Here is a 26,033-nt window from a genome sequence, read left to right on the forward strand (position 1 = left end):
GTGCCTTGCCCGCAGGGTGCGGGCAGGTGCGCGGCCCCGCGCGGACACACGTCGCGGCGGGGCAGGGCGCCGCAGGCTGCAACGGGGACCAGAGCACAAGAGCGTGGAGGAAACCCGCTCCAGGAGCCCAACACAGAGCTGGGACAGGGCGCGAGGCAAGGGGGAAAGATCCAAGAAAAACCGTGAGAAATAAGGAGCGAGGGGCTCCCGTTGCAGAACTTGAGGCTGGATCTTAAGAAAAACCCTCACGAGGAGGGTGACAAAGCACAGGAAGAGGTCGCCCAGAGCGGTGGCAGATCCCCCTCCTTGGAGGTCTTTAAGGCCCAGCTACACGCAGCCTTGGCTGGGATGATGCAGCTGGGGCTGGGCCTGCTCGGAGCAGGGCGGTGCACTAGACATGCCCTCCCCAGCTCCCTTCCACCTGCAGCTTCTGAGTCCAGAGCCCAGGCCTGCAGAGGCCATCGCCATTCGGCAGCTGGCTGTTGTCCGGCAGCTCGCCCTCGGCGCCTGCAGCCCGAGACAGCCCGGGGGGCCGAGGTTTCAGGACAGACAGGTGTGCAGGTGGGGCAGCAGCGGGTAGGGCGGCTGCACTTCGCAGTGCCAGGCCTTGCCCAAAGTCGCTCTCAGAAGAGGCTTCTCTTCCTGGGCATGGCCCCAGCTTTGTCCTGCAGCCTCCTTCACCCTCCCCTGCAGGCCTGAGCTCCAGGCAGCAGCTGGCAATCAAACCCGCAGTCTGGGCACCAAGGAAGTGCCATTTCCATGCCCGTGGAAGTGCACGGGAAACCCTTTGCGGCCTGGTTGCAAGAAATACAGCGTCTCCACTGGAGGGGAGGGAGAGAAGAAACCCTGGCCCCCTTCAAACAGCAGCACGTTATTCATGGTTAATACTACAAGCTCCCTTGTAAGCTTCAGCCTGAGATCTTGTGGGCCAAGCCATGCGGGGGGCTGGGCTGCACGCGCCAGGCTGCGGAAGAAAGGCTACTACGCCCGCGGCCTCCTTGCCAAAGCTGGTGCTGACGGCCGAGCGCCGGTGCAGGCTGCTCCCCAGAGCTGGGCTGCACAGGCCGGCTCGGTTTCCTGCAGGGCCCCTGGGGCTGGCCGCCGGCTCAGACTGCGCTCAGGGGGTGAAACGATCGAGGCGGTGACACTGCTGGGGTGGAAGAGGCAGCCCGGGCAGGTGTGCAGGGAGCTTGGCAGCGCCTGGGAGACACCCCCCGCTTGCAGGCAGGCCCTGCTGGGAAAATGCGAAGTATGTGCGCGCCGCTGAGTCACGAAGGGTTTCTCGCCTCCCGGGCTTGGGCGACGCGGGAGGGGCTGGGGGGGAGGATTTGGGGCTGGGCTGGGCTGTCCCCAGGGGAGAACCTTAGCAGCCCCGGGAGCTGGTTGAAGCCGCGGGCGCCACTGTTTTCTCCCCTGAGAAAGCCCCGCTCTGAGAAGGGGATTTAGGGTTTACGGGGGATTCACCAGGTGAGGGACTGGATTTCTAGCCTGTTCTACACTGAAGGCTCAGGGCAGCCCCCCGTGCTGCCCCTGGACACGGAGCACCCAGGGAAGACGCCCGCTCCCAGTCACAGCCTGGCTCCGTCCCGTGAGCCGGCCTCAGCCCAGCATGGGGGGAGGGAGCTAACAACGCGATGGGAGCCACCAGTGTCCTGGGACAGGCGCGAGCACGGCCCGCGCAGGCCCAACTCCCCGCTTCGTTCCTGCCGAGCACGCTACCGTTGCAGCAGCGAGCAGGGCTGGGGGGCGCTGCCTGCATGGGCCTCGGGACCCCCGGTTCACGCCTGCAGCCAGGGGCATCAGGAGATCACGAGGCGCAAGCACAAAAGCTGCGGCACCTGGTTCTGACCTTCCCGGGCAGCCAGGCTCCGGTTCGGGAAGGCTGCTGCTTTTTGGTGCTTCTCCACCAACTATGACCGCAAACCCCCCTTCCAAGACACCTCGATGAGAGTCACCCCTCGCGAGGAGCGAGTCAGCACCCTGGTGCCATGTTGCGGGGGGTGCTGGCAGGGAAAACGCTCCCAAGGGAAACCCTGCCGATAGCGGTCCCCCGAGCTGCAGAGCCACCTCCAGCCTCCTAACCTGCTGCAGCCAGGTCGGGGTTTCTCCAGCCCCCTACCTCAGCGCTCGCACAGTCTGGACACAGCCCCGTGCCTTCGGCTGGCGTAGCAGTAGCTCTCCCCACAGCCAGTAGTTTCACGCACACAGAGACAACGCACGCGCGCACGTTTTACCACCTTTGCTTAGGCTTTCCCGGCCACGTGGCAAAGCCACGAGACTATTTCACAACTAATATTCCTACGACTGTAGCATCCAAACTCCAGGTCAGGACTGGTGCCCTTGTGCTGGTGCTGCTCAAACCCATAGAAAAAGCGCACTCCCTGCTCTAGAGCGGAGACGAGCAGCTTCCCACTTGCAAGCCTGAAACCATGCATGAGCCATCAGGCTGCACAAAGGCTTCCCTACCAGGTCGTGCCCGTCTCCAGAGCAGACCTCCTGCTTTCTGCTTCATCGCAGGGGATACGCAAAGCCAGAAAAACGTGCACAAAAGCCCCCCCGAGCGCACCATACTGATTACAGAATATACCGCGATGGTGCTCAAATGCCCAAGCAGAGCCAGCGGTGTGATTTTTTTGCCTCTGATTCATCAGGAGAATTTCTCAACCAAAACTCACCCGCCTCAGCTTCCTGTCCGCCCGCCGCCCGCCTGACCAGCAGAAGCCTACAAAGCAAAAAGATACAGAGCAGTCACTTGACGGACCTCGGCTGCTTTGGCAGATGAGCAACCCAAGAACGCGCGCGGGAACCGAGCTCTGGCCCCAGGGTGGGAGCGGACCGCGCCGGGGCCAGGAAGGAACCACATCCTGTCGGCTCAGCTTGCAGCCACTTATCTCCCCCAGCCACACACCATCGGAAAAGCCAACTCAAAGAAACGGCATCTTGAATGCTGGCCCTGTGGGAAGTCTTGGCCCAGCAGAAAGATTTCCACTGGTGATCTCCTTTGTCTTGCCCAGTCATCCTGTGACAACTACCCACTTGCTTCACATCCCCGAGCCTGGCACTTCAGGGCGTGACGCAGCTGCGGAAAGACAGGCTGGAAGCAGCAGTATCTGCGTGATTATCCGCGTCCCCTCCTGTTTGGAGAGGGCTGGAACGGCGGTCTCCAGACAGACGAGCATGGCAGCGGCTACCTGGAGCCCAGCAGGAAGCAGCTTGGAAACCTGATTTAGTGCCAAGCAGCCCCTCCGTCCAGACTGAGCCCCCGTTCTCCTCCGCCATAGCAGCACCCAGGAGGCTCTGGCCAAGGGTCCTCGCTCTCCGGCTGGACTGGCAGCACGGGCCCAGCTGGGCCTAAGCCCATGCAGCTTCAAGTCCCAGCCAGCCCAAGCCCCTGGCTCTCGCCTGCTGGGGCAGGGCGAACGGATCCTCTTTGGGCCAAGAGCCCCAGCGAGGAGCCGCGGCCGGTCTCTGGGGCAGGGACCACATCCCCGTTGTGCCTCACACAACACGGTCTTGGTCCGTGGCGGGCTCCGGGACCCCACAGCGATGCAGCAGCAGAGCTCAGCCTGCTGCAGTGGGTCCCGGGCCGCACCGGGCCTCTAGCGCTCGCTGCCACCTGCCCTGGGCTTAGCCCCGAAGAAGGCACTGGCAGAAGGTCAGGAAAGCGGCGCGAGTGCAGCAGCCCAGACAACGTCTCTGCTAAAACACTGCAAACATTTTATTTTACGAGCTGCTGTTCAGGCTGATGCTGAGAAGAGTCACTCGCAACAGCCCGGCTTCGCCTGTTGTAGCAGCTGCAGCCCGAACGCGGGGTGTAGCGGCAGGTTTCAAACCACTGGGACTTGCCGGGTCCAGGGGTTTGTTTCATCTCTTTATTTTAAAGGCAAAGAGCGGGTGCAAGGACAGGAATCCTGCTACCTGTTAGCATCTCTGGGAAGAGAGGACTGGCTAGCTCCGGCAGGCGCCGCCTCAAGAGACTCACGGCATGCTTTCCGGGCAGGAACGTGGCCTCAAGATGCAGTTACAAAAAGATTGCATGGGCTGTGGGGAGGGGAGGCCAGGGGAGATCTCTGTCGAGCCACACTCCTGCCACGAAAGTGCGGGGGGCCACTGGCAGCTGCTGGGTAGTGACCTACCAGGGAGCCAGCAGGAAAGGTCTGATTTGCACAGCTCCTCTCTCTGCACATGTGGAGCGAGTAAACAAGGGCTGGGAGAGGATTAAGTGCTCTGCCCAAGGTCACACAATGCATGAACCCAGGTGACCCGAATCCTAGCCCGGCTGCTCTGAACAGAAGAACGTCCTTTTCTGGGCGAGATGCGGGCTCTGGGTCGCCAAGCACGAGGGAAAGACCCCAGTGCACTCAACCTCCATGCCTGGAGCTGCCTGCAGCTTGGGGAAGAAGAAAACCCTGCCGACTCCCGGACACAAAGCAAGACAGCCGGCTAGTCCAGCTGAGCACCTTCTAGCAGTCTGTTGCTATCAAACTTCATGCCCACGTTGGCTTGTAGGGCCAGGAGCCTATTTGGAGCCCCGCTGCAGGCTTAGGACTAGGTCCTCTTTGCCAGTGACATGGCAGAGGACAGAAGCTCAGCCCAGCTTGCCGTGATAACACTCTGTTTCAACAGCTAAAATTTAGCCTTAAGAAAGCTAAAGCTGAAAACCAGACAGGCAAGAAGGGGCAAACCCGTATGGATGGTATTTAATGGCATCTCCCTCCCCAGCACCTCTTTGGGAAACTGGAAAAGGATTTAGCGGGTCACCTGTTGCTTCTGTTAGTTTTTCTTTGGCTGTCTCTGCAGTTCTGGCGGGCCACAAGCATGCAGATGCCTCCACGAGATGTGAGATGCTGCACTGCTATCCTGGGAGCTGGAGGTACCGGGCCTGGGGAGATTTCCTGTCCTGCCTGACCAAATCCAGTGCTCAGAAGCAGCAGCCAAGTGCTTGAGGACATCGGCACAGCTCACCTGGACCCACGAAGCCTTTCCTGCTGCTGGGCCCCAGCTGCAGGCTAGCAGCATCCCAAGCTGGAAGGAGCCAGCATAGCCCCTTCTGCTGCGAGACTGACAGGATGAACACGGAGAACAAGGAAAGTGGATCGGGGCTTGCTCAGGCTCGGCAGAGCTGACATTTGTAACTCACGGGAGCACGACGGCTCGCGGAGAGGATGTCCTGCACCGGGCAGCAACTCTGAAATGCACAGGAGGTTACAGGACGCAAACGCAACCCTCACCGAGCCCTCACTGTCGCGATCGTCGAAGGACCCATTGCCCAGCCCCTCCGCGGAGCCGGAGAGATCCCCATCCACATCAGGATGAAAGATAGTTCTCATCAGATGCACTGCTGGGCACTTACCTGCTGGAGCAATACAAACCGACAGCATACATCCGCCCAGTATGAACCGCTTTCTCCTCCCCGCGCTGTATGGAAGCAGGTGCAAGCTGCATTTGAGCCACCCTCTCCAGGGCCACAGAGGAAGGCGGTGGGATCAAAACTCAGAAGGCCCTGGGTCCTGAACTCGGCCCATGCCTCCTGCTCTTCAAAATCAGCTCTGCTCTCATGGGGGCAGAGCAGACATGCGCGTGTTATGCAGGGCAGCCCTGTCCAGACCCGCTCCATCGGCTTTTAAGCTTTACAGTGAACATTTACATTATGCTAGACATTACTTCATAGAAATGCAGGGCTACAGGTCACTTTTTCTGAACCTTCGATCATTTTTGTTACTCTCTTCCAGACGCACTTCAATTTGCCGAGGCCCCCTGAGCCGTGTATTGGATTCTGGCTGAGGCCTCGTGAGATCTGCATGGCAGGGAATAATGACCTCCCGTGCACAGGAAACGCTCCTGGCAATGCTTCTCGGGGCAAAACGTCCCCCTTTTTGCAACAGCTGCCCACTGCTGACTCAGATGCAGTTTGCGACCTGCGGCAGGCCCCAGCTCCTCTGCTGCAGTAGTGGGGCTTAGCCAGGGGGCTGTATTTGTGCAGTGGATTTTGCCTTCCAAGGGCTGCGTCGTCTAATTAACTTTATTGAATTTCACCTGCTCCATTTCGATTTCCAGAGACCACTTGGGATTCTGGTCCCGTCCGCCAGAGAGCCAGCCACCTCTTCCAGCTTGGCACGGCCACCCGGTTCGCAAGCATATTCTCTGATCCATTGTGCAAGTTGTTTAATTAAAATACGGACGCTGGCCAGGCCCAGAACAGACCCCGGGAAGGCCACGACTCACCCTGCCGCCTGCTTTGACAGCACCCCGGGAATAAGCGCGCTCTGATGGTGTGGGTTGGAAACCTGGTGTGCACCCACTTCGTGGGGATGTCACCTGGCCCGTGTTTCCTTGCTGACTCAGGAGAATGCAGAACAGAGGAAACCTCCTTGCTGACATCAAACGCACCACATTTACCTCTTCCCCGTTACCCAGGCATTTTACCAAAGGAAGTCAGACTGGTTTGGTACAACTCGTTTCTGGCAAGCCCTTCCAGGTCCCTTCCAGCCCTTCTGCTCTACGATTCGGTCCATGCTGTTTGTGGGCTATGGCTGAATCAGCTGCGTGCTAAAAATTGATTTTTTTTTTGGATTTTTTTTTAACACATCATTTATCCTTGCATCTCCCCCAGGTACGGAAGTTAGGTTGACCGCTCTACTACGTCTTGGGTCCCCCCTTTCTTCAACCCAAGTACTATGCTTGTCCTTCTCCGGTCTACTGGGACTTCATACCAGCTTTTAAAGGCAATTGCTAATGGTTCAGAAATTGCTTCAACCCGTTCCTTCAGGAATCCAGGATGAACATCCCCAGGCCCTGCCAACTTGAATACATTTAATAGTCTTTACCTTGCTCTCTCCAGAATAGGTTTTCTGCTGCTTTCCTTTAGGTAAAATGCATTTAATCAAGTATTTGGTCATAATGAACTTTTTTCTAAGCTAATCTTTACATCGTCCAACATTTGCTTTCTCCTGCTAAGTAACAGACCTACACTTCCACGGTGCAGAACCTCTTCCTTCTGCTTTACCTGCTTCTTGCTGGCTGGGACTCATTTCTGTGCCTCAGCTTCTCAGTCTATCCACGCCGGCGTGCGTTCCCCATTGCTAGTCACATGTCCTCGTCTCCACTTTGTGTTCGACTGCTCTTTGGTTTTCTTGGTCATTTAAGAGGCCCAGGGGCTGCCACACTGGCCCTTGCACTGTCCCCTATCTCCTCCACATCAGGCTAGTGTGCCTTTTCGGGCTTTCAGGAAGTACCAGCTTTCCTGAATTCCTTTATCCGATTCTCTTCCCCAGACATCCTACCTGGCACTTCCCGAGTCTGCTGAAATCCATTACCTTGCTTCTGCTACTCTCACTTCCTCCTCACAATCGTGAGCCGTGCCCTTCGTGATCACTTCCACCCACGTCTCTGGGACACCAACTCACCCATGCCTCTGGCTGCGTCCTGGGGATCCATGTTCTTGCTATTTATTTCCCGAATCCCGGCATTTGTGTCTGGACAGATCTCAGATGGTTGTTTGGGCGTCCCGTGATTCTCTCTTGCCTCTCCTGTGCCCCCATTGCAACCCCAGCCCTTCGACCAGGTCACTTGTTTTCCCTCTCTCACCTACGGGCTTTTGTCACTGGCTGCCTCAAATCCTACCTGCGCACCCTTCTCACTAGGTGGCAAGCCTCCACCCAAGACCGTCCTTCCTCTTGTGTACGAGATGGACTCCATCTCTTTCCAGCGGTCTTCCGTGGCAGGCCAGCATCCCGCAGTCAGGGCCCCCAAAGGCCTCCTGTCTACTGGCTCCGTTAGTAAGGAATTAAATGACGAGAGTGTCTGCTATAAGCTGGAACACACCACCCGGAAAGGACAGAGGAGAAGGACTTGGGCGTATCAGCTGGCCACAGGATGACACAGAGCCACTGACCGTGCAACCAGGAAAACAGAAAGAGCAATCCTTGGATGCACCTGGCATCTTGCCCTGTCTCTCCAGATATACAGGAGATATTAATGGCATTATACAAGGCCCTCGTAAAACTGTATCTGGCATGCCAGGTGCCATTTTTGTGACCTACATTCAAGAAAGACAAATTCAAACTAGACCGGGGCAGACTAGGGCCTTCTAGGAGAACATGGGGACTATGTGGGAGGAAATTAAGGGTATGCAACTTGCCTGGCTTAGCAAGACAACAGTGGAGCAGGGCTATGACCGTTCTCTGTAAATACATCAGGAAGGCAAAAAACAAGGGGCGCCATCAGAAACAAAAAGGCTTTATTAGAAATATTACACAGCTTCTGCATCAGACGCTTTCATAATGTTAATCTTTAAATACATCTGTACTAGCACATCCAAACCTGGCAATGCCTAGTTATATACATTTGAATGTGCTCTTCGTATAAATTAGGTCACGGTGTAACGACGGTATCCAACGGACAGAGCTAAAATTCACTCGGCAAGTAGAGAGGGTTTTTCTCTTCGGCAAAATTCTAGCCTGGGCCAAAAACCAACAAAAATAAAGCAATAAAAGTGCTGTGTTCAGCACGGCCCAGCAAAGCTTGGCACGTGTGCAAGTTAAAAAGGAAGAGCTCCTTGGTTATGACACTCGTTAATGGTGGGTGGGTTTCAGCCTGGACTCTGTGAAGACGTGGGTCTCTGGGCTTACCTGGCACTAGCTAGAAGAGGTGGAAAGCAAGCGAGGTTCAGAGAGGCAGAAGTTATTGCTGGGTCTGGGAAGCGTCACGATGCTTGGTGGCCTGAGCCCTGCCAGATGAAAGTCTCTTTTGGCAGGAAAACACGGTCTCATGCTCCACAGACCCTACATTTCCTAACACACGGGGGAAAGCTCCGAGAGCGCTGACCTCACTGGACAATTCCTGGAAGAAGTGCTGGTGCCGGGAGCAGAGAAAGAGAAAGTCCAAAATCTGGAAACTCCCTCCTGCTCCTGCGATCAGGGAAGGCGGCAGGGCACGCGGGGAGGCCAGCAGCAGATTTTCAGGGCCGACAGAGGCAGAATCGCCCACGGAGGCCCGAGGCGGGTCCTGTCTGGTTGGGAAGCCCGGCAGCGTGGTGACACTCCAGGATGTAAAAGGGCTGTCGGGGGCCCGAGACAAGCAGCAGAGCTTGGCTGGCTTCTCCCTCCTCCCAACTAAAGACTGCTACGACTTGCCCAAGGGGAGAAGGTGCCTCAGTAAGAGGGAACCGGGGGAGTCTGGGCAGTCGAGCCGCGCATTTCACCGTCCGACGGCCTGCCCTTCCACCTTTCGTGCTGCAGCGTCGGATGAAGGGGGCGGATTCTGCCGCCGATCCCTCCGTATTACATCCCAGGTCACGGGTTTGAGCACGTGGGGCGGGAGCCTTGCAGAGGCACGCGCGGCCCCTTCGGCACCCCAATGCCTACGGCTGCTCTGAGGAACGCAAGAGGGGGCAACGACCAAGAAGCCAAGCAGCCAACAGCGGGGTCATGCGGACCTGCTTCCTCCGCTCTCTCGCACGGGCCCAGCCTCATCTACCCGCTTCCTTCACGTCCACTCGAGCTCTCGAACTGTTTCAGAAACAGCACGCCAGCTTTACTACAAGCCCTCTCCTCCTTCCTGCCAGGCCCAGAGCCCGGCCTGACTTCCCAATTCACCTCTGCCTTCCCCTCCCACATGCCGCGAGCACTTGCACCTTCGGCGGCCCTGGGAGCACGATGCTGCATGTCCCTGCTTCCCCAACAGCGGCCGCCCGGGAGCCACACGGCACGGCCCCTTCACCCCGGCCTCCTGGGACCAGCTCACAACAGGTCTCCCCGCCTCTCCTCATCTGCCAAGCCCAAGCCAACGTGTAGCGTTCACCTGAATTTCTAGCGTCTTGTCGACGCTGACTAAATGCATAGGCATGCATGCAAGAAGTACATCCGTGAGGATGCGTGGGCCTCACCGGTGTTTGCTCTGGGAAGGACGTATTAGCTTCAAGAGGCAAAGCCATAGAGGAGCAATGCGCTTCACACCCCGCTCTTGCTGGGAAAAACCTCTCACACCCCGTTGCGCACTCTGTACGCGGTCATTCAAGGATGTTTTACATTCCTCACTCGCCAATCTTATCAGGCCTGGTTCCCGTAACCCTGAACCTGTAAAGCCGCAGTCAGCACAGCCCGGGCTTTGCTAGTCTTCCCAAGTGCTTCAATTTCTGGGCGCCTAAGCTGAGACACCCTAAAAGGGCCTTGTTTTCAAAGGGTCAAATGCACAACGCTTTCTGCAGTTCAAACATGGTGTCTGATCGTGGCTATTCAGACATGGAAGCACAGGAAACCATCACCCGGCTCCGAAAAGCGAGATCCATGGTGGCAGCTGTGCAAACCTCAAAGGGAATCAAAACTCAAAGGTAATACTTGTAAAACCAACAGCCCCTGTCTCCACAAACCCTCACCAAAAGGGCTTTTCTAGATCGCAGAATGTCAGACTTCAAGGGGAGATGTGCTGGGCCTTTCCATCCGCAACGCTAGCGCCCGCTGGGACGCTGAGTCTCCATCCACCTTTCCCCCGGGAAAATCTTCTATTTCTGGGCCTCGGGTTGGAAGGTAGCTTACTTGAAGTGACGTTTTTATTTACAGAAACCTTGTCTCTGGGCCACGTCTGAGCTCTGCTTGATTCTGGAGCTACAATATTTCTGCGGGGAGGGAATCCCACAGGCGCAGGGTGACGGGAAAGACACTTCTCTGGCAGGTTGGCTTAAAGAAAGAGGCAGCTACCTGCAGCAGCTGAAGCACCTCGAAGGCTGGGACAGATCTTTGGGCAATGGCTTAGAGCCATGTCAGAATAAAGCTTGGATCAAGAGATGCTGACGGCCCTGTGCAGCGCATCACGTGAGCACGCGCGCTTCCCAGGAGCCTGAGCTATCGGCATCTCCCAGCAGGCACAACTGTCCCTGGCCTGGAGGTGCTTTCTGCAGGCCGCCGGGGAAGAGTTCGGCTTGGGTCACTTCCTATCCCTATTGCCAGGACACTTGCAGACTGGAGCCAGGGTCTGGCAATGCTTCACGCCTCTCCGGAGAGAGATGTCAACCAGACTCGCCCAACCTCCTCTCCCACTGGCCATATCCATTCTCATCCACCCCCGCAATTCTTGCTGCATTATTAAGGGCACAACGGCCAGCAACTGAGTGACACAACAACAAGTAGCTTTAACACACTGAAATCTCTTTCTGGCACAGCTCAAAGGCCCCTGGCCTCTCCCACTGCCTCCCATCAAGCCATACTGACTCCGGATTCAGATCCTGTTGTCCCAGCAACACAACAGAAATCTGCAAAGCGGGGCCCCAGTGCAAGGACAACACCTAGCAAATGCAGAAAACAATGTCGCCCCCGCCTTGCAAGTCCTCCCACCTGAAAGCTTTTAGCCCTGAGGAGATAAATCGGGCCCCTAGGATTAGTTTAACTGCTTACCTTCAGACCTGGCTAGAGCTCAGACGTCTCAGCTGAATGTACTAGATAGAATAAATCTCCTGATCTCCCCACAGTGACTTGATTTCAAAAGAATGACAGCAAGTGGAGGGGGACCAATGCGCAGGGTCTCACAAATGCACTCCAACACCCCCTTCAGCACATGCAAGCAGCAAGGTCTGCCAAGGATCAAGCTCTTTGAGTCGATTCCAGGAAGAGGAGGACTTTGGATAAATTTTTGCTGCCTGTGCACCTGGGTCAAGCTCTGATAAACCGCCCCTGAGACAAATGCATTGCTCAGTGGGTCCGTCTCTCCCTGGGGTGGCTTGTGCCATCATCTCCACTGCTTTGGAAGCTGCTTTGGATACGGCAATGCACTCAGCACTGAGTCCATTTGCAGACAGAGCTCGTGGGGCTAAGGGCTTAAATGGGAGATGCTGAAGATAAACATGGTAAGATAAACACGAGGGGAAAAGAATCCCATTCTAAATATATCCCCCAGGCTGGGGAACTGGTATCCATCACTGGGGAGAGGAGGAGGAGGAGAGCTGGAAGAAGGCAAGGTTCGCTGGTTTGGGGGAGCCCAAAGCACTCGGAGGGGAAACCGAGCTGAAGGAAGAGTACTCGGCGGGCTTGGAAAGCAGCAAACACTCCTCTGACAGCGCCTGTGTCTGCTCCACCAGACTGCAGTGAAGCAAGCAGGCTTGGGACCTACCAGCACACCCTGCTCCCTGTGTAGGGCGGAAGCCTCCCTTCCCCTCACACAGCTTTACGAAGCCTTAGGATGGGCCCACAGGGTTAAACGTGGTCACCAAACAACTGTTCTTCAGCAGCACCAGCTGGAGCAGCCATGCCGCCCTAGGAAAGATTACCACCAAAAGCACAGGCTCGAGGTCTGGCCCGGTTTGATCAGATTTGTGCCCAGGGTTCCCTGTGGCTTCTCACGAGCCCCAGAGGCAGAAGCTTCCCCATTTCTGGGGGTCAAATAAAAGAGATGCTCAACACTGCAAATTAAAACACGCATGCCTTTGTGAGCAGAGGGAGGAAGTGTGCAGGCTAAAATGCTATTCTCTGGGATCCGGGAGGCTTTGCTGTGGTTTCCATGACAGAGAAGAGCTGCCGACTAGACTTCCTGTAGCTTAATGAATGGGGCTGCATCTTGCAATTTGTATTCATCAATCAAGCGTTGTAACTTCAGCTCAGACCACCTGCTAATGTCCAATGGGCTGTGCTTCATTGCACAGGGCACAAGCTGACACATGACTCCTTGGCAGTAAGTACCGTGTATCTATGTGGCAGGTAGGCACACAGTAAAACCATGCACTCAGGTTCAATGCAGGCAGTGTGGCTGCTCCCGTCTGACCCGTGACAAAGGTGTAATACTGATCTCCATACTGCTCAGATGCCAGAATCGTCACCTCTATGCCTTGTGCAATAAAGGCAGCACTGCTGAAAAGACTGGGCCTGCACAGCCCATAGAGATGAAAGGACTCCAGCTTCCTACCACACTGCTCACTGGAGCCATGAGCTTATCTTTCTCATCATAAAAGAAGCTACTTTTGTTGGACCCAAAATGAAGTCATAGCACCTAGCGGTTCCCTTTGTGCTCTGTGGCCGTCTGGTGAAAATACAGAGCCAAGAAAGCCTTTGGGGCAATAAGAGGTCCTGTTGCAGACCCTGCAAGCTCAGCTAAGTCTGAGTCAGTGTGTGCGAAAGGCCCTACACATACCGTGCGTGTGAGCACATGTCTGTTTGTCCTGGTGGCTCAGGGAACAGGTATATAAAACAGGTTGGGTGGGGGCACCGACACTCAGGAGCAGCAAAGCATCTGTTTGTAAGTGTGCAAGAGAAGCCATCTGGTGAGCTGCTGCACTAGCCGTCCTCTCTCAGCATCTCTCAAGCATTGGTCCAGACATCCAACGAGTACGTATGCACTGGAGTCCTTCCATACTGTGCAGCTCTCCGGCTGGCAGAGGCTGGTTTGAGATACAATCGCTATTTAACACAAGGGCATCTTCTTCAGAAATATCCCACAGCTGGCATAAAATGCGTTGCCGTTTCCATGTAGAAATACACTTACAGCTGGATTTGGTTTGTGCAGGTGGACAGTGGTTCTTTATTTGGTTGCAGTCCCAGATGTGATCAAAACCGTGGAAGAGCTTTTCTTTTCACCTACGAGCCTCGGCTGACTTGTGGAATAGAAATGAGGGGTTTTAAAGTGATCGAGTGCTTCCGTGGCATTCTTCAGTCTCTCCCCACTTCTGTCCACCTTCTGCCCTGGGTCTCAGGTCTCAAAGTACTTGTAGATCTGGGCCACGTACTGCATCACGCTCTGCCAGTCTGGGCGATCCGTGTACATCATCTCACTGAGTTCCTGCACGGGATACAAAGACAGTTAAGAAAGGGGCAGAGAGTCCTCAGCAGAGCCATCGAAAACGAGGACACCCTGATATACCACCATTCTTGCACGAACAGTGCGGCCTGACTGGGAAATGGAGCTACTACAGAATTAAAATAGAGACCGTTAAATGAGTGCCTCACTTTGGAAGCACAGTATCCTCTCAGCAAAGCAATCACAAGCTGCCAGTACAAAAGCCAAGCAGCTACGAAAAGCTATTTAGTTGGGAAATTAGCCCAAACCAAGCCTTTCCTGTTAAACATTTCAGTTCTGAAACATCTGAACAGAACACGCTCAGCTGAATTTCTCCCTGGCCCGGCCTCAGAGCGCTTTCATCATGAACAGTAACCACATCCTTTGTTTTCACTAAATGTGTTCTCGTCTCCCCTGGCCCAGATCACAGCAAACTCTTATTGTGCTAAGAGCATGATCCGGGTGGGAGAAGAAAGCAGGTGTTTGTCCAGCCAGAAGTCCCTGCACTGGCTCTTCACTGCACAACGTTACTTCTCTATAATTATACTCCTATAGTTCAAAGCTGCCGTCCCATGGACCGATTTGTCCTTGGCTCTTTGCAGGTGAGAGGCCTGGGGGAGAAACACGTCTACATCTCCACTTGGAAAAGCTGAATTGCCATGATCTGAGTCCAGCGAGGACAGGTAAAGAGGACCGGGCAATCAGAGCCTGCTAAAATGAGTCAGTACTGTCATGTAACACCCTATCCCAAACTAAGCTCCACCCAGTACGCAGCGTCTCAGTGAATCGGTGTGCACGGGGGCCCCTCCGCGTGGCTCCGTGCAGAAGCGCGGGGGTCTCAGACTCAAACGAACGTGGCTAACGTTGACAGCACCCCTGCACGGCTGATCCTCAGGCGGAGACTGCTATAGCAGCCTCCTTGCTCTGCCAGCCACACGCTAAGATTGCATCCAGTGTGGTAAACGCAGGGCTTGCAGTTCTCCGCCACGGAGCATCTGTGCCGCAGGAGTGGACAGAGCCCTTCAGTTTACTTAACACAGACCCCCTTTTAGTCACCGCTCACCTGTGCCAAACTTGTGTTTGTGACCCGAGGAGAAAAGGTGCCATTGCTCTCTGAGCCACGCTTTGATTGAGGCATGTGACTCAGGCCTGGTCTACACCATGTTTTGTTGGCATTGCTATGCTAGAGACATAGCTAACCCCTCTCCCTAACTGGCATCACCAGTGCTTTTGCCAGGAGCGTTTAATTTGATCTGGAAAGCAAAATACCTTTTAGCAGTGGAAACAGGGTCTGCACCCAAAGGGGTTGCTGGTACAGCTGTGCTTGCAAGCCCTAGTGTGGGCAGGGTGAGATGTAATCTGCTCAGCTCAGCTAAGCTAGTGCAGGCCCGGCGACGTCAAGAGGACTGCCCCGTGTAACAGAGAGCAGTATTTGGGCTCCACTTCATTAGATCCTTGCAATACAATATGAGGCACTGTTTTGTGTAGTGCTTTGAAAATACAAAGCACTACATAAAGGCTAAGGAGAGTCAATGCCATCTTAGCATCTCCACCCTCAGGTCTCAGGGTCCTGTGAATTTTTGGAGAAAGTCGCTTTCTGATCTCCAGCCTTCTTAGCTGGCCAGAGCTGATGCCAAAGCCTTCATGCGACAACACAAGAGAACGTGACGAGTCTGGTCTTACTCGCAACACTGAGCATAGGCTATTATAGCCAGGAATAACAGGGGATCTATTGGATAGCTGTTTGTGAGCTGGCAGACATCCCTGGGAGCAAAGACCAGCTTAGTTTAACTGAGAGAGGTGGGCAGAAAAATTCTGACAAAACCGGTTCTTTTCACTTAATTTGTTGATTCAAGGAAATCCCATACGTGCCGCTGAGGCCAGGCTGCTCTGAAGCTCTTCAGGAGCACCAGCAGCTTCCAAACCCAAGCCAGCGAACCCCCAGTCTCCCCAGTCTGTGGCTTCAAGGTGAGCCGCCAACCAGCCCTGCACCCTACCCCTTGTAATGCGCGAGGCCCAGGCCCCCACACTAAGATGTGCGGGGATGTGGGCACACTAGAAGGGAGGAAGAGGCTGCAATCGGACCTAGACAGGTCACAAGGGTGGGCTGACGAGAACAGGGTGGGATTCAACACCGACAAGTGCCAGGTGCTGCACCTGGGGAGGAACAACCAGCAGCATACCTACAGGCTGGGGAACTCCCTTCTCTGCAGGGCAGAGGCAGAAAAAGATCATGGAGTCATCATCGATGCCAAGATGAACATGGGCCGGCGGTGTGGGGAGGCAGTCAGGAAGACCAACTCCACCCTGTCGTGCATCCACAGATGCATCTCGAGCAGGTCCAGGGGGGTGATCCTCCCCCTCCATGTGGCACTGGTCAGGCCGCAGCCGGAGTACTGCGTCCCCTTCTGGGCGCCACACTTTGGGGGGACGTGGACAGCATGGAGAGGGTCCAGAGGAGGCCACTCGCATGGTCGGGGACAGCAGGGCAGGCCCTACGAGGAGAGGCTATGGGACCTGAACCTGTTCAGCCTCCACAAGAGAAGGCTGAGGGGATCTAGTGGCCTGTTACAGACTAGTCAGAGGGGAGCAGCAGGCACTGGGGGAGTCCCTGTTCCCCCGAGCACCGCCAGGAGTGAGCAGGATTAACTGTCACAGCAGAGGGGAGATTTAGGCTAGACACCAGGAGGCGCGACTTCACGGTCAGGGCGGCTAGGATTTGGAACCAATTTCCAAGCGAAGTGGTGCTGGCTCCTACCCTGGTGGTCTTTAAGACAAGGCCATACCTCACTGGTCATCTGACCCCCGTACTCTTTCCTGCCATGCCAGGGGGTCGGACTCGATGATCTGCTCAGGTCCCTTCTGACCCGACCAACTGTGAAACTATGACAGGCAATCAGGTTGGCCCATGGAGGGGCCTGAGCCTGCCAGGTCAGTCAAGAGCTTCCAGGATCTGCAGCCCTGCTGTACTCCATCACGCAGACAGCCAGGGGTGACTAACCCTGGCACGTGACTCGAGGGCTCCAGCCAGGCAGACTGCTCTAGAGTCCTAAACCCCAATGCTTTCCCTGCCCATGGGAAGTGAGGCCTGCCGTGGGTTTGTTCCTTATCGGAGCAAGACCTGGTTGTGAAACGAGGGAATCTTGCTGTTGCGCAGCGTGCCCTCTTGCTGCACAGAGCAAGCTGATTCATCGCACGCTTTCTCAGTTAATACGGGGACAAGTTCCCGAGGCCATGGACCTTCTCTAAAAGAATAAAACCTACGAGCAACCTTGAGGAGCTCGGAGAAAGACAGAAGCAGCAAGTGTAGGCTCCCACCCGGATGCGCTGCTTGCTCACGTGCTCCCCCCAACTCCCTGAGCTGCTTTGGGTTGCGTTCGTGTCCTGCTCCAATGTGCATTTAGCCCTTTCTCAGTACCAGGCTTCTAGCTCATACACTTAACCACTTACCAGGCTAAGTAAAAACTACTAGAGGGCTCATCTCAGGAAGCTCTGCCTGCATGTGTTTCCTTTGGGCTTTTTAACACTTGCCTCCCCTCTGAAACACTGCCTGTAGAGGAGAACAGGGATGAGGAAAGCTGGGCCTGTGCGGCACGTAGCTAAAGGCAATGCTCTCTCTTTCAGTTAGGGGAAACAGCCACTTGGCACCTCCAGCACCTTTTAGTCAATGCAGGGGAGTGGCAAATGGCAAAGAACGGCAGTGCAGTTTGAAGAGGCAAACAAGAGCCAACTTGCAATGCCCAGAGGAGCACGGGGCAGCTGGGATGTACTTCAGACAAATGAAGAGCCCAGTTCCTCAAATGCTTCTGAAGACCCTGGTTTTGCACGTAGCCCTGGTAAAGGCAGGAGCACCAGGGGCGCGGGACTGCGTTCAACGTCGCAGACGCAATACAGAGCGTAAAGGGTCAGATACCGCTCAGGAGGTTTCCCCTCCCTAGGGAAGACCCGAGGGAGAACTGCCACCCTTATTAAGACCATTTATATGCCTTGAACACCTGCTCCCTCACAGCAGAGGTTTGCTAAGCAAAAGCCTCCTTTACCATGGACATGTTTCAAAGTTTCCCAGTGTTGCTAAGGTGGAGTCACAGCCTCACCAGAGCCGGCAGCGGCGAGACCTTCGAAGCAGACACGGCGGCTAACGCAGAAGCCCTTATTCTATTCCAGAGCTGCTTCAATTAGAGACGTATCCTGACTTCCAGCCTGCCAAAACTATCCGCTGGCCTAGCTGCACTATGCTGTGCAAAGCACTAAATGGATTGCATCCGCTGCCCCGCAAGGAACTCATCCATCCGCGGAGAATGCTCTACCCTCCTCCATTGCCCTTCCCGAGCTCCTGCTCCGTTGGGCAGATAGGTATGTTTCTAGCTCCTTATCACGGCCCCCTGAAGGGTCATTCTCTGCATGTCATTCTCCTCGTGCCTGACCTGCCATCGCACCCGAGGCTTTACCCACAGCATCTTAGACCACGAGTTTAAACATTAGCATTTTCCTCCAGGTTGTTAAATCAGCACTGCAGCAGGGTGGAACGTGGGCTGACCGGCAGGGCCCCTCGCACAGCGGAGGTCACAGCAGGGACCATCTATACTATAGCAAGAAGCTCTCAATGCCTGGGTGTAATTCAGTCTGAAGCTGAGCATCCATACCAGCTGGGAACTGCCCTGAAAGTCTAGACTAGCAGCCTGGGCTCATGACTAAAGTTTCCCTGTAATAATACATGAACACTTTCGGTGCAGGTCAATGGGCTGCACTGTACTGGAGGATGAACATCTCTTCCCTGCCCAGAACCTGGGTACTCACCAGACTGGGTTTGATGCCCACACTTTCAGCAGCTTGAAAAGCCAACAGCAGATTTCTCTTCTGTGAAAAGAAAGCAAGAGAGACTGTCAGGAGGACGAGCAAAGTGCACTCTGCTCCCAAAGCCTGCCCTGAGGCTGGCTTGATGAATGGGCCCTAATGAGCAAGTGCATCTGCAATGCTAGGCTTGAGATCTTCAACCAGACAAGACAGCCTGAATCAACAGTTGAGTTCCAATATTAATGCAAAGGTGGGGCAGGAAGACACAAATGTTATTAGAAATTAGGCCCAACTGAATTCAGGACGCTCCTGAATTGTGGCAACCTCAGGTGCAATCCCAGATTTTGAGCGGAGCCCTATTCCACATCAAAACATCTCAGGTGCAGGGGAACTGAATTCCTCTACGGCTAATTATCATGGCATGGATTTCTTAGTGCCTGGATTTACCTGGGCTCTCAGGTAAGGGTACTGTTTTATAGCAACACCAAACATGTTGCATGTCTCCAAGGGGATTTACTAAAGGCAAGTCACCTAATGAGTGATTTCATTCACAAAACCATCCCTGCAACATGCAATCCATTACGTCCCAAGGTCAAATTCTTTGCTTTCATTTCTCTGTTTTTTGCTTGGTGGAAAGTTCACTGCTGGTCTGGAAACTGTAAGCGCTTTGAGCTGCTTCTGATAAGTCAAAGCGAGAACCACTTCCTGCAGTTGGCTTGTAATGCTGGGGTTTTTTTGGTTTTTTTTAAATAAAGCAGAACATGTGCGCGGTGGGGAAGAATTACATTTCTGGCCCAGCTATTTAATCCAGCCAAAGGACTTTCTGTGGGTTGAGACATGTCCTCCAGCAATGGCCAAAATGAGTAAGGTTCTCAGGTTTTAAGCACCTGCAGCTTTCTTAGCTGTCATTTTTCCGTCTCAGCAGACTCACAATATCCTCCCACTTTCACAAGTTGCTGCTGCTGTTCTCGCATTAACTTTCCTCGCCTCTCCCCGTGTAATGTTTGTAGCTCTCCACCTGCAGCCTGTGGTCTGTGGATCTTACTTGCCAGGCAAAACGCTGCTAACTGTCGCACTCGAGAGGACTGTACTGGGGGCTTCATGCAGGCAATGCCCGGCTGGGCTCTCAACGTGGTTAACGTGCTATTCACCCCTTTCACATCAGGAACCACAACGCTAGCTCTCGGCTCATGCTGCTCTCCTTTGCCTGCTTGTTGCAGGTAACAGGCCTGCTCTCAGTGGTTCATGGGACACCATAATGTTATGGGCACACATGATTTTTCTGACCAAGCTCGAATTGTATTTAACCGCTGAACTTCAAGAGCAGCCTGCTTCACAGGGGCGAGACACAGGGAACACAGACAGAAAAGGGTTAGATTTGCAAGTCGCTTTACACACTTGAGCCTCGGGCCCTTGCCCCTTCCCTTGTGAAAGAGTACCATGCAGTCGTCCTGCCCGCGGCCTCTGCTACCCCCACTCCCCCCTCAAGAATCGAGCTCATCTGCAAACCTAACCACTGCAATGTGCTTCACCCTCCTGAAATATTCTCCCAGCAAAAGTTTTCTTAACCTGCAGTCCAAAGGGCGGGGAAGGTCCTTGGAAAACAGAAAAGCTGGTTATCAGCTGGTTCTGATAAGCTTCGCCCTAAATCCTGACACTGGGGGGCTTTGTCATCACGTGGAGAGCAAGCTTGCTTTTGATAGGAGTTATCTAACATTTCAGAACTCTCCAGCACACGGGACAATCGATATTCTGCCCTCTACTTGCTCATCACGGAAACCCTGGGCTCCCTTTACTCACAGCCTGTCAGTAGCACATTTACACCTGAAGGGGCTGAGACAAATGGTAAGAAAGCGCGCCGTGTGACAGCAATGCATTGAAGCGGCTTAGCTTTTGACAAGCTGTTCTGCAAACAGTCCCAACGATGGATCTCTCCTCCGCAGTGAGTCAGTGCCATAGCATGCATCACAGGGAGGGGAGCTGGCCCCAAGCAGCAGGGCAGTAACGGGGCAAGAATGCTCGAAATCCCAGCTCGACAATAAACACTCCCTCTCACACTGAGACTGAAACGCTGTGGAAAGTCAGGAGGCCCAAAACATGACACCTGGGTTGCAAAAACGCTTGGCCCTGAAAGGCTGGCACAGAGACATCCGGGTTATTAACAGTAGCCGGAAGAAAACCACCTCCACACGTGCATTCTTAGGCTATGAGGAGGCACGTGGAAGCATTTGCTAGAACTGCTCTTCCTATGTGCACTTAGCACTGAACGGGCTCAGCTCCTGCTAAGCTGGACTCTAACCTTGTGACTCCCAGTCCCTAGGATGCCATGCACCCACTCTGTTCCTGCTCCAGGCCTCCTCTTTCTTTCTTCCCCATCAATCTGCTTTGTGCACCTTCAGTTACTTTTGCTTTTATCAGTTTTGTTGCCCACCCCGATAGGTTACGCCTGCAGCAATGCCGGGCTTTTTACGCCTGAGCTGGGTGGCACCAGCACAATGGAAGGCAATCCCCGCCAGCACACCTGCTTACCTTGTCCTGACCATTGAGCTCCTGGTACGGGATGTGCGCTGGCAGATAGGTGTGCAGGAGAGCGCAGAAGGCCAGCCCGTCGCTCCAGCTGCTGCTGAAGTTGGTGATGTCGATGTTCTGCGGGGTGAAACGAGACCCAGTGCTGAAAGGTGCTAATGATGGGCACGGAGCACATACTGATTTAGGGTTTGGGCAGACAGGGAGGGGAGAGCAGGGGCATTGCCAGACTCAGCCCAGAAGGAGGAGGAGTCCAGGTGGCGGGTTTCGTGTGAAAAGCAAACCTAGTTCCACATGCCACCCAAGTCAGGGCAGTGCCTCCCAGACAGCGAGACATGCCCTAGGCAAAATGTGGCATGGCAGGAGCCCTGTCAGGAGGAAGAATTTTATGCACCCTGCGTATAATATATGGTGACCGTGGTAACTTTGTTCCAGCAACCAAGACATAAATTCTCCACTCGCAGTCAGGCACCCTGAAAAACACTTTTCGGTTTTTCATTTCCTCTTGCCCTGCAACTGGGCTGCATCACCGGGGTCACCAGTGCGCAGAGGGGTGGAGTTGGTATCACTGATACGGGTGACCACATCATATACCAGAGCCCTGCTTTAGTGAGAACGTGCAAACTGACTGTTAGTTAACACTCAGCTCAGTGCAACAGCCAAGGGGCCTCTGCCCTGCCGAATCGCAGTAGCAGCTGCTCTGTAAGCCCCAAATAAATGATGCACGTGGTCACCGAACAGGAACGTGCGAACGTGGCGTCAAAGCCTGCGCTGGCAGCATCCCAGGATCCTCACAGATGTAGCTCATTTACATGCATGCGTGCCTGTATCCTCATAGCCTGTACGTACCCAGCACCTTCCATTGGAGCATCACGTTTTGCTTTGCAAAAGCTGCAGCACACAGAGCCTAAGGCACAGGCTGTTATGTGGCCTGTCAAAGGTCAGGCAGCAGGACAGCTGGTTTCCTGCCGCTCTCTCACCTATTAACCAGCATCAGCATAAAATAAATGCATGGGTGCCTCTGCTAACAGGAATGACCCTTGCAAAGCGCACCTCAGTGCAGAAGCTCAGCTACCCGTTACCCCACCACTCCCATCACGCAGCAGTGGAAGACGCGCCTGCAACTCGACCTCTGAGCTGGTGCTGAAGGCGCCACTATGGAGAAGTCAGTGGCCGCACGCAGCAGCATTCCCGGGCTCGCTAATGCTAGCAGAGCCGCATGGATAGTGCTAAAGTGGGGACATGTTAAGAGACAAATGGTCTAATGTAGATACAGCTTGAGCCCTGGAGGTCCATTCTCCTTCCTGTTCCTGTGCCCTAAAGGGTGCAATTAGCAGAGCAGATGCTTTTTCTGCTGGGTAGGGTAATCTGAGGGCTTTAAGTGACATGCTGGCATGACCTCATGTCCCCGGACAACCATGTGGGAACTTTCTTGTGCAAACGTGTTTGTTGAGACAGAGTGCGCCGGTGTCCAGGGAGCAAAGGGCCTCTACGGGGCCTCTCCTCTCAAGAAAATCTGGAGTTGAAGACATGCTGGTGGGCTAGCTCCAACCATTGCAACCACGTGACCCTTCTCAGGCTCCTGGTGCCTCGCTACAGCTACGGCAGTCTGCCAGGCACTCTCTCACCTACAGTTTGTGGTCCAAAAATGCTGATTACAGACCAAACAAAAGAGGTCAGCTTCTTGCAGCTGCAGTGATGTGGGGGAGCAGGAAGCCTCAGCTCTGGATGCCAATATGTGTAAGCTGAGCTGCTTGCAGCACGTTGGCAACAACTACCTCCATCACCCATCAGTCACTGCGTGCTGATAAATGACTATCTCCATCACCCTGCAGGTAGGTCGAAAGTTATCTAGACCAGTAGTATCCCAAGGCACCCCTGGGAAAATGCCAGCTCTTTGCTGTTTAAGGGGTGTAGGTTGTAGCCGCGCTGGTCTGAGTTCATAAGCAGACAAGGTTCTTTGGGTAAATCCGATATATTTTACTAGACCAACTCAAATAGCTGGAAAAATTCTCCTTAGCGCTTTCTGACACAAACACCCTTCATCATGTTTTCACTCATTTTTTGACTATGGAAAAAAATAATAGCGTTTCAGCTGCAAAAAACTCAGAAAGAGCACAACAGGCCAGAATGGCTTTAACACCAGGGATTCCTATCGGAAATCTCTGGGTTTACTTTATGAATCATGCTTGCCCACGTCACTGCGCTACTATTGAGTGGTACTCCACGGCACCCTGGAAAACATCTCAAGGCACCCTGGCTGAGGATCACTGCATTAGGCTCTTCCAGCAATGGTCTACAGAGCCTCACACAAAAACCTTATGCCACTTTCTTTAGTAGCTGTATTGCACATACTGCTAACATTTACAGAGAGACAAGGACCCTAAGAGCAGCATATCCCCAGTGTGCCCCACTGACACAGACAGGAGGGTTTTAGTGTGCACTCTTCACTGCAGTATCCTTGCAATCAGTCCATCCAGTTCAAGTGCTGGATTCACAGATTCATGGACATTAGGCTGGAAGAGACCTCAGAGATCATCGGGTCCAGCGCCAGGAAAGACTGCTGGGGTCAGATGACCCCAGCAACAGCTGACCAGAACTCCGTGATCCATACAAACATTTCATAAAATAGGATTTTGGCTGAAAAACGCAGTATCTTGCAATTTAACCCCCCCCAAATATTCTTCTTCAGAAGACTGCTCCTGATCGGCTGAAACAAATGCAGATCTGCCGTCTAATCTACTCAGAGTGCAGGTCACCTGTCGCGCAAGGAATCGCCGATTGAGATACTAGGACTACAGAGCTTGGGGCTGAACACGGTCACAAGACCACCGTCCCCTGCTATGAAAATAAGTGTCTTGATGTAGCCTGAGCCTCAAAGCACCAGCAGGAGACCATTATCCGGTGATCATGTTCCAGCCTCCAAGCCTTAATGAAGAGCAATTTAATTGCATTAAGGGGTCGGACAAGATTGGATTACCCTACTTCCCTGCAGTTTTCTGAGAAACAAGTTCCACTATTAATCCATTTACAGTTGCCTGAGGAAAGATTCACTGCTTCAGTCCTCGAAGCCCGTCTGCTTGCCTGCGCTAGCACTTACCATGTTCTCGTTTTGATTTTACAGAAATGACTCGAGCTGAGCATGGAGATTGCGATTGCATCTCCTAGTGACCACAGAAGTGAAAATGAGCAAAGTCTGACTTTTCTCAGCATTTGCTTTTCCCCCGCTTGCTAGCAGTAGACCTGGGCAGCGGGGCAACCTGCTTGGATGCTCTTCTACCAACAACCGTTCAGCCTCAGCCAACAGTGCGATTACAGTCTCTTAGGGAAACGGTGCAGCCTCATTTCTCGAGAAGTTTAAAATCAGTCTGGGCCACGCAGTAGGAAGCACCCTGCAGAAAATAAGTGGCTGAGGGACACACTAGATGCAATGACAGGTATTTTCCACCTCTTCATTTTTATGATCGTGCTCCGAGGATCAAGTTTGGGCCTGTCATGTTAACTGCTGTTATCTTCCCAGGATGGCAGAACTCCTCCGTTAATGGGGGATGGTATATCTGAATAAAAGCTGAGCAAAAGCCAGCCAGAGAGCGAACTGCTGTCACTTTGAAATCAAACAGGTTGAAATATTCCCAATTCCTGAACCTGCTTTAGACGCTGCTAGGAGAAACACCAGCTACAATGCAGGCGGGGGGGGGGTGGAGTTCTGCCCTCCATACATTCAGGAGCTCAGTCTCCTGCGCTGGAGAAGTAGGAAGCCCCATACCCAGAGACCTCAACCTTCACATCCAAGCCTCCACTTGCAGCGAGACGAAAAGGGGATGTGGGGCTCACAGCGCTGGACAACGCTTTGTGAACAAGTGGAGAGGAATGATAAGACTTCGCCTTCTGGAACGGGAAATGAAAAGAAGCCCCCAGGAGAGACGCATGCAGCGCTCCGACTCATCCAGTCGCTTTGATGTTTCCGACATTAGAAGCAGCTGTGCGGTGGGTGGGGCAGGAAAAGCTGCTCAGCTGGGAGCTGGCGGGGGAGCAAATGCTTCCCCTTAAAGCACAATGCACGGCCTGACACTCCTCCATGTGCAGCAGAAGGATCTGCGACGGTCTCTCCTTGCCCCTGACCCTGCTTCCAAGAGATGTTCAGGACCAGGGAGGCCACGAGAGCAGGACAGACCAGCTGAACTGCAAACAGGAGCCTCAACCTTGTGCCGGTGAAGGGTGGAAGGACACCAGGGAGTCTGAAGTTGCAAAGTCCCCACCACCTCACCCCGTGCAATGCTTTAATGCTCAAGCCAAGCGACGGGACGGAGAGGAGAATCCTCTTTTTAATCCTCTTTTCCAATTCTGCAGGATTCTTCAGATGGGCTGTGCGCTAGTCTGCCTCAGCAGGCGCGTGCAAGAGATGAAACATCGCCCGCCTGCAATAATCCACCATCCTGTGCCCCACTGATCCCTTTTACCTAGGTTGGTAGATTCAGTTATGCTTAACCCTTCCCCAGATGGCAACATGTAGAAGACAGAAACCCCAAAGCCCAAAAGGCACCTCAAAATTCCCCTCGTGTCTCCAACCAACCCCTCCAGCACAGGTATGCAACCTAAACCCTTGCATCCACATCTTGGAAACAGCCAGCAGGCTGGGCTGACAACAACTACACAAGGGCAGCTGCTAGAAAGTGTCTGGGACTTCCTTAGCCACCTGGGAGAAATGGGTGAGTGGAAATAAAGGCCAGCCCGAATTGCTGTCTCAAGGCCAAGCCCAGCATAAGTCCTTTCAACTCAAGGGTCCCACGCACACACGACCACCCAGTCGCTCTCTTCCAGCCTCCTGAGCACCACAAGCTGCTGTTTTTCTCTGAACAGACTCTTATTTCACACATGGCACAACCTGCTCTCCGGTGTCGTGCTAGGTTCCCTATTAAACCCCGTTTCGGGTGACGTTTGCGAGCGGCGAGCTC

At 54.1% G+C, this 26,033-nt stretch overlaps 1 protein-coding gene across 4 annotated transcripts in view; it reads right to left on the reverse strand.

Moving 5' to 3' along the window:
- Window positions 1–8,218: 8,218 nt before the first annotated feature.
- Window positions 8,219–26,033, reverse strand: part of SPECC1 (sperm antigen with calponin homology and coiled-coil domains 1) — a 117,303-nt gene continuing 99,488 nt past the window's right edge. For all 4 annotated transcript variants that reach the window (XM_019545771.1, XM_019545769.1, XM_019545770.1 and 1 more), the window contains 3 exons: window positions 21,082–21,198; window positions 18,556–18,615; window positions 8,219–13,761 (listed from right to left, as the gene is read on the reverse strand). In XM_019545771.1, the coding sequence (XP_019401316.1) occupies window positions 13,672–13,761; window positions 18,556–18,615; window positions 21,082–21,198 (267 nt within the window). In that variant the 3' untranslated portion in view covers window positions 8,219–13,671. The remainder of the gene's footprint in view (window positions 13,762–18,555; window positions 18,616–21,081; window positions 21,199–26,033) is intronic.

The sequence above is a fragment of the Crocodylus porosus genome, unplaced genomic scaffold (genome assembly GCF_001723895.1).
Source record: "Crocodylus porosus isolate Cpor-Errol unplaced genomic scaffold, CroPor_comp1, whole genome shotgun sequence".
Lineage (NCBI taxonomy): Eukaryota > Metazoa > Chordata > Crocodylia > Crocodylidae > Crocodylus > Crocodylus porosus.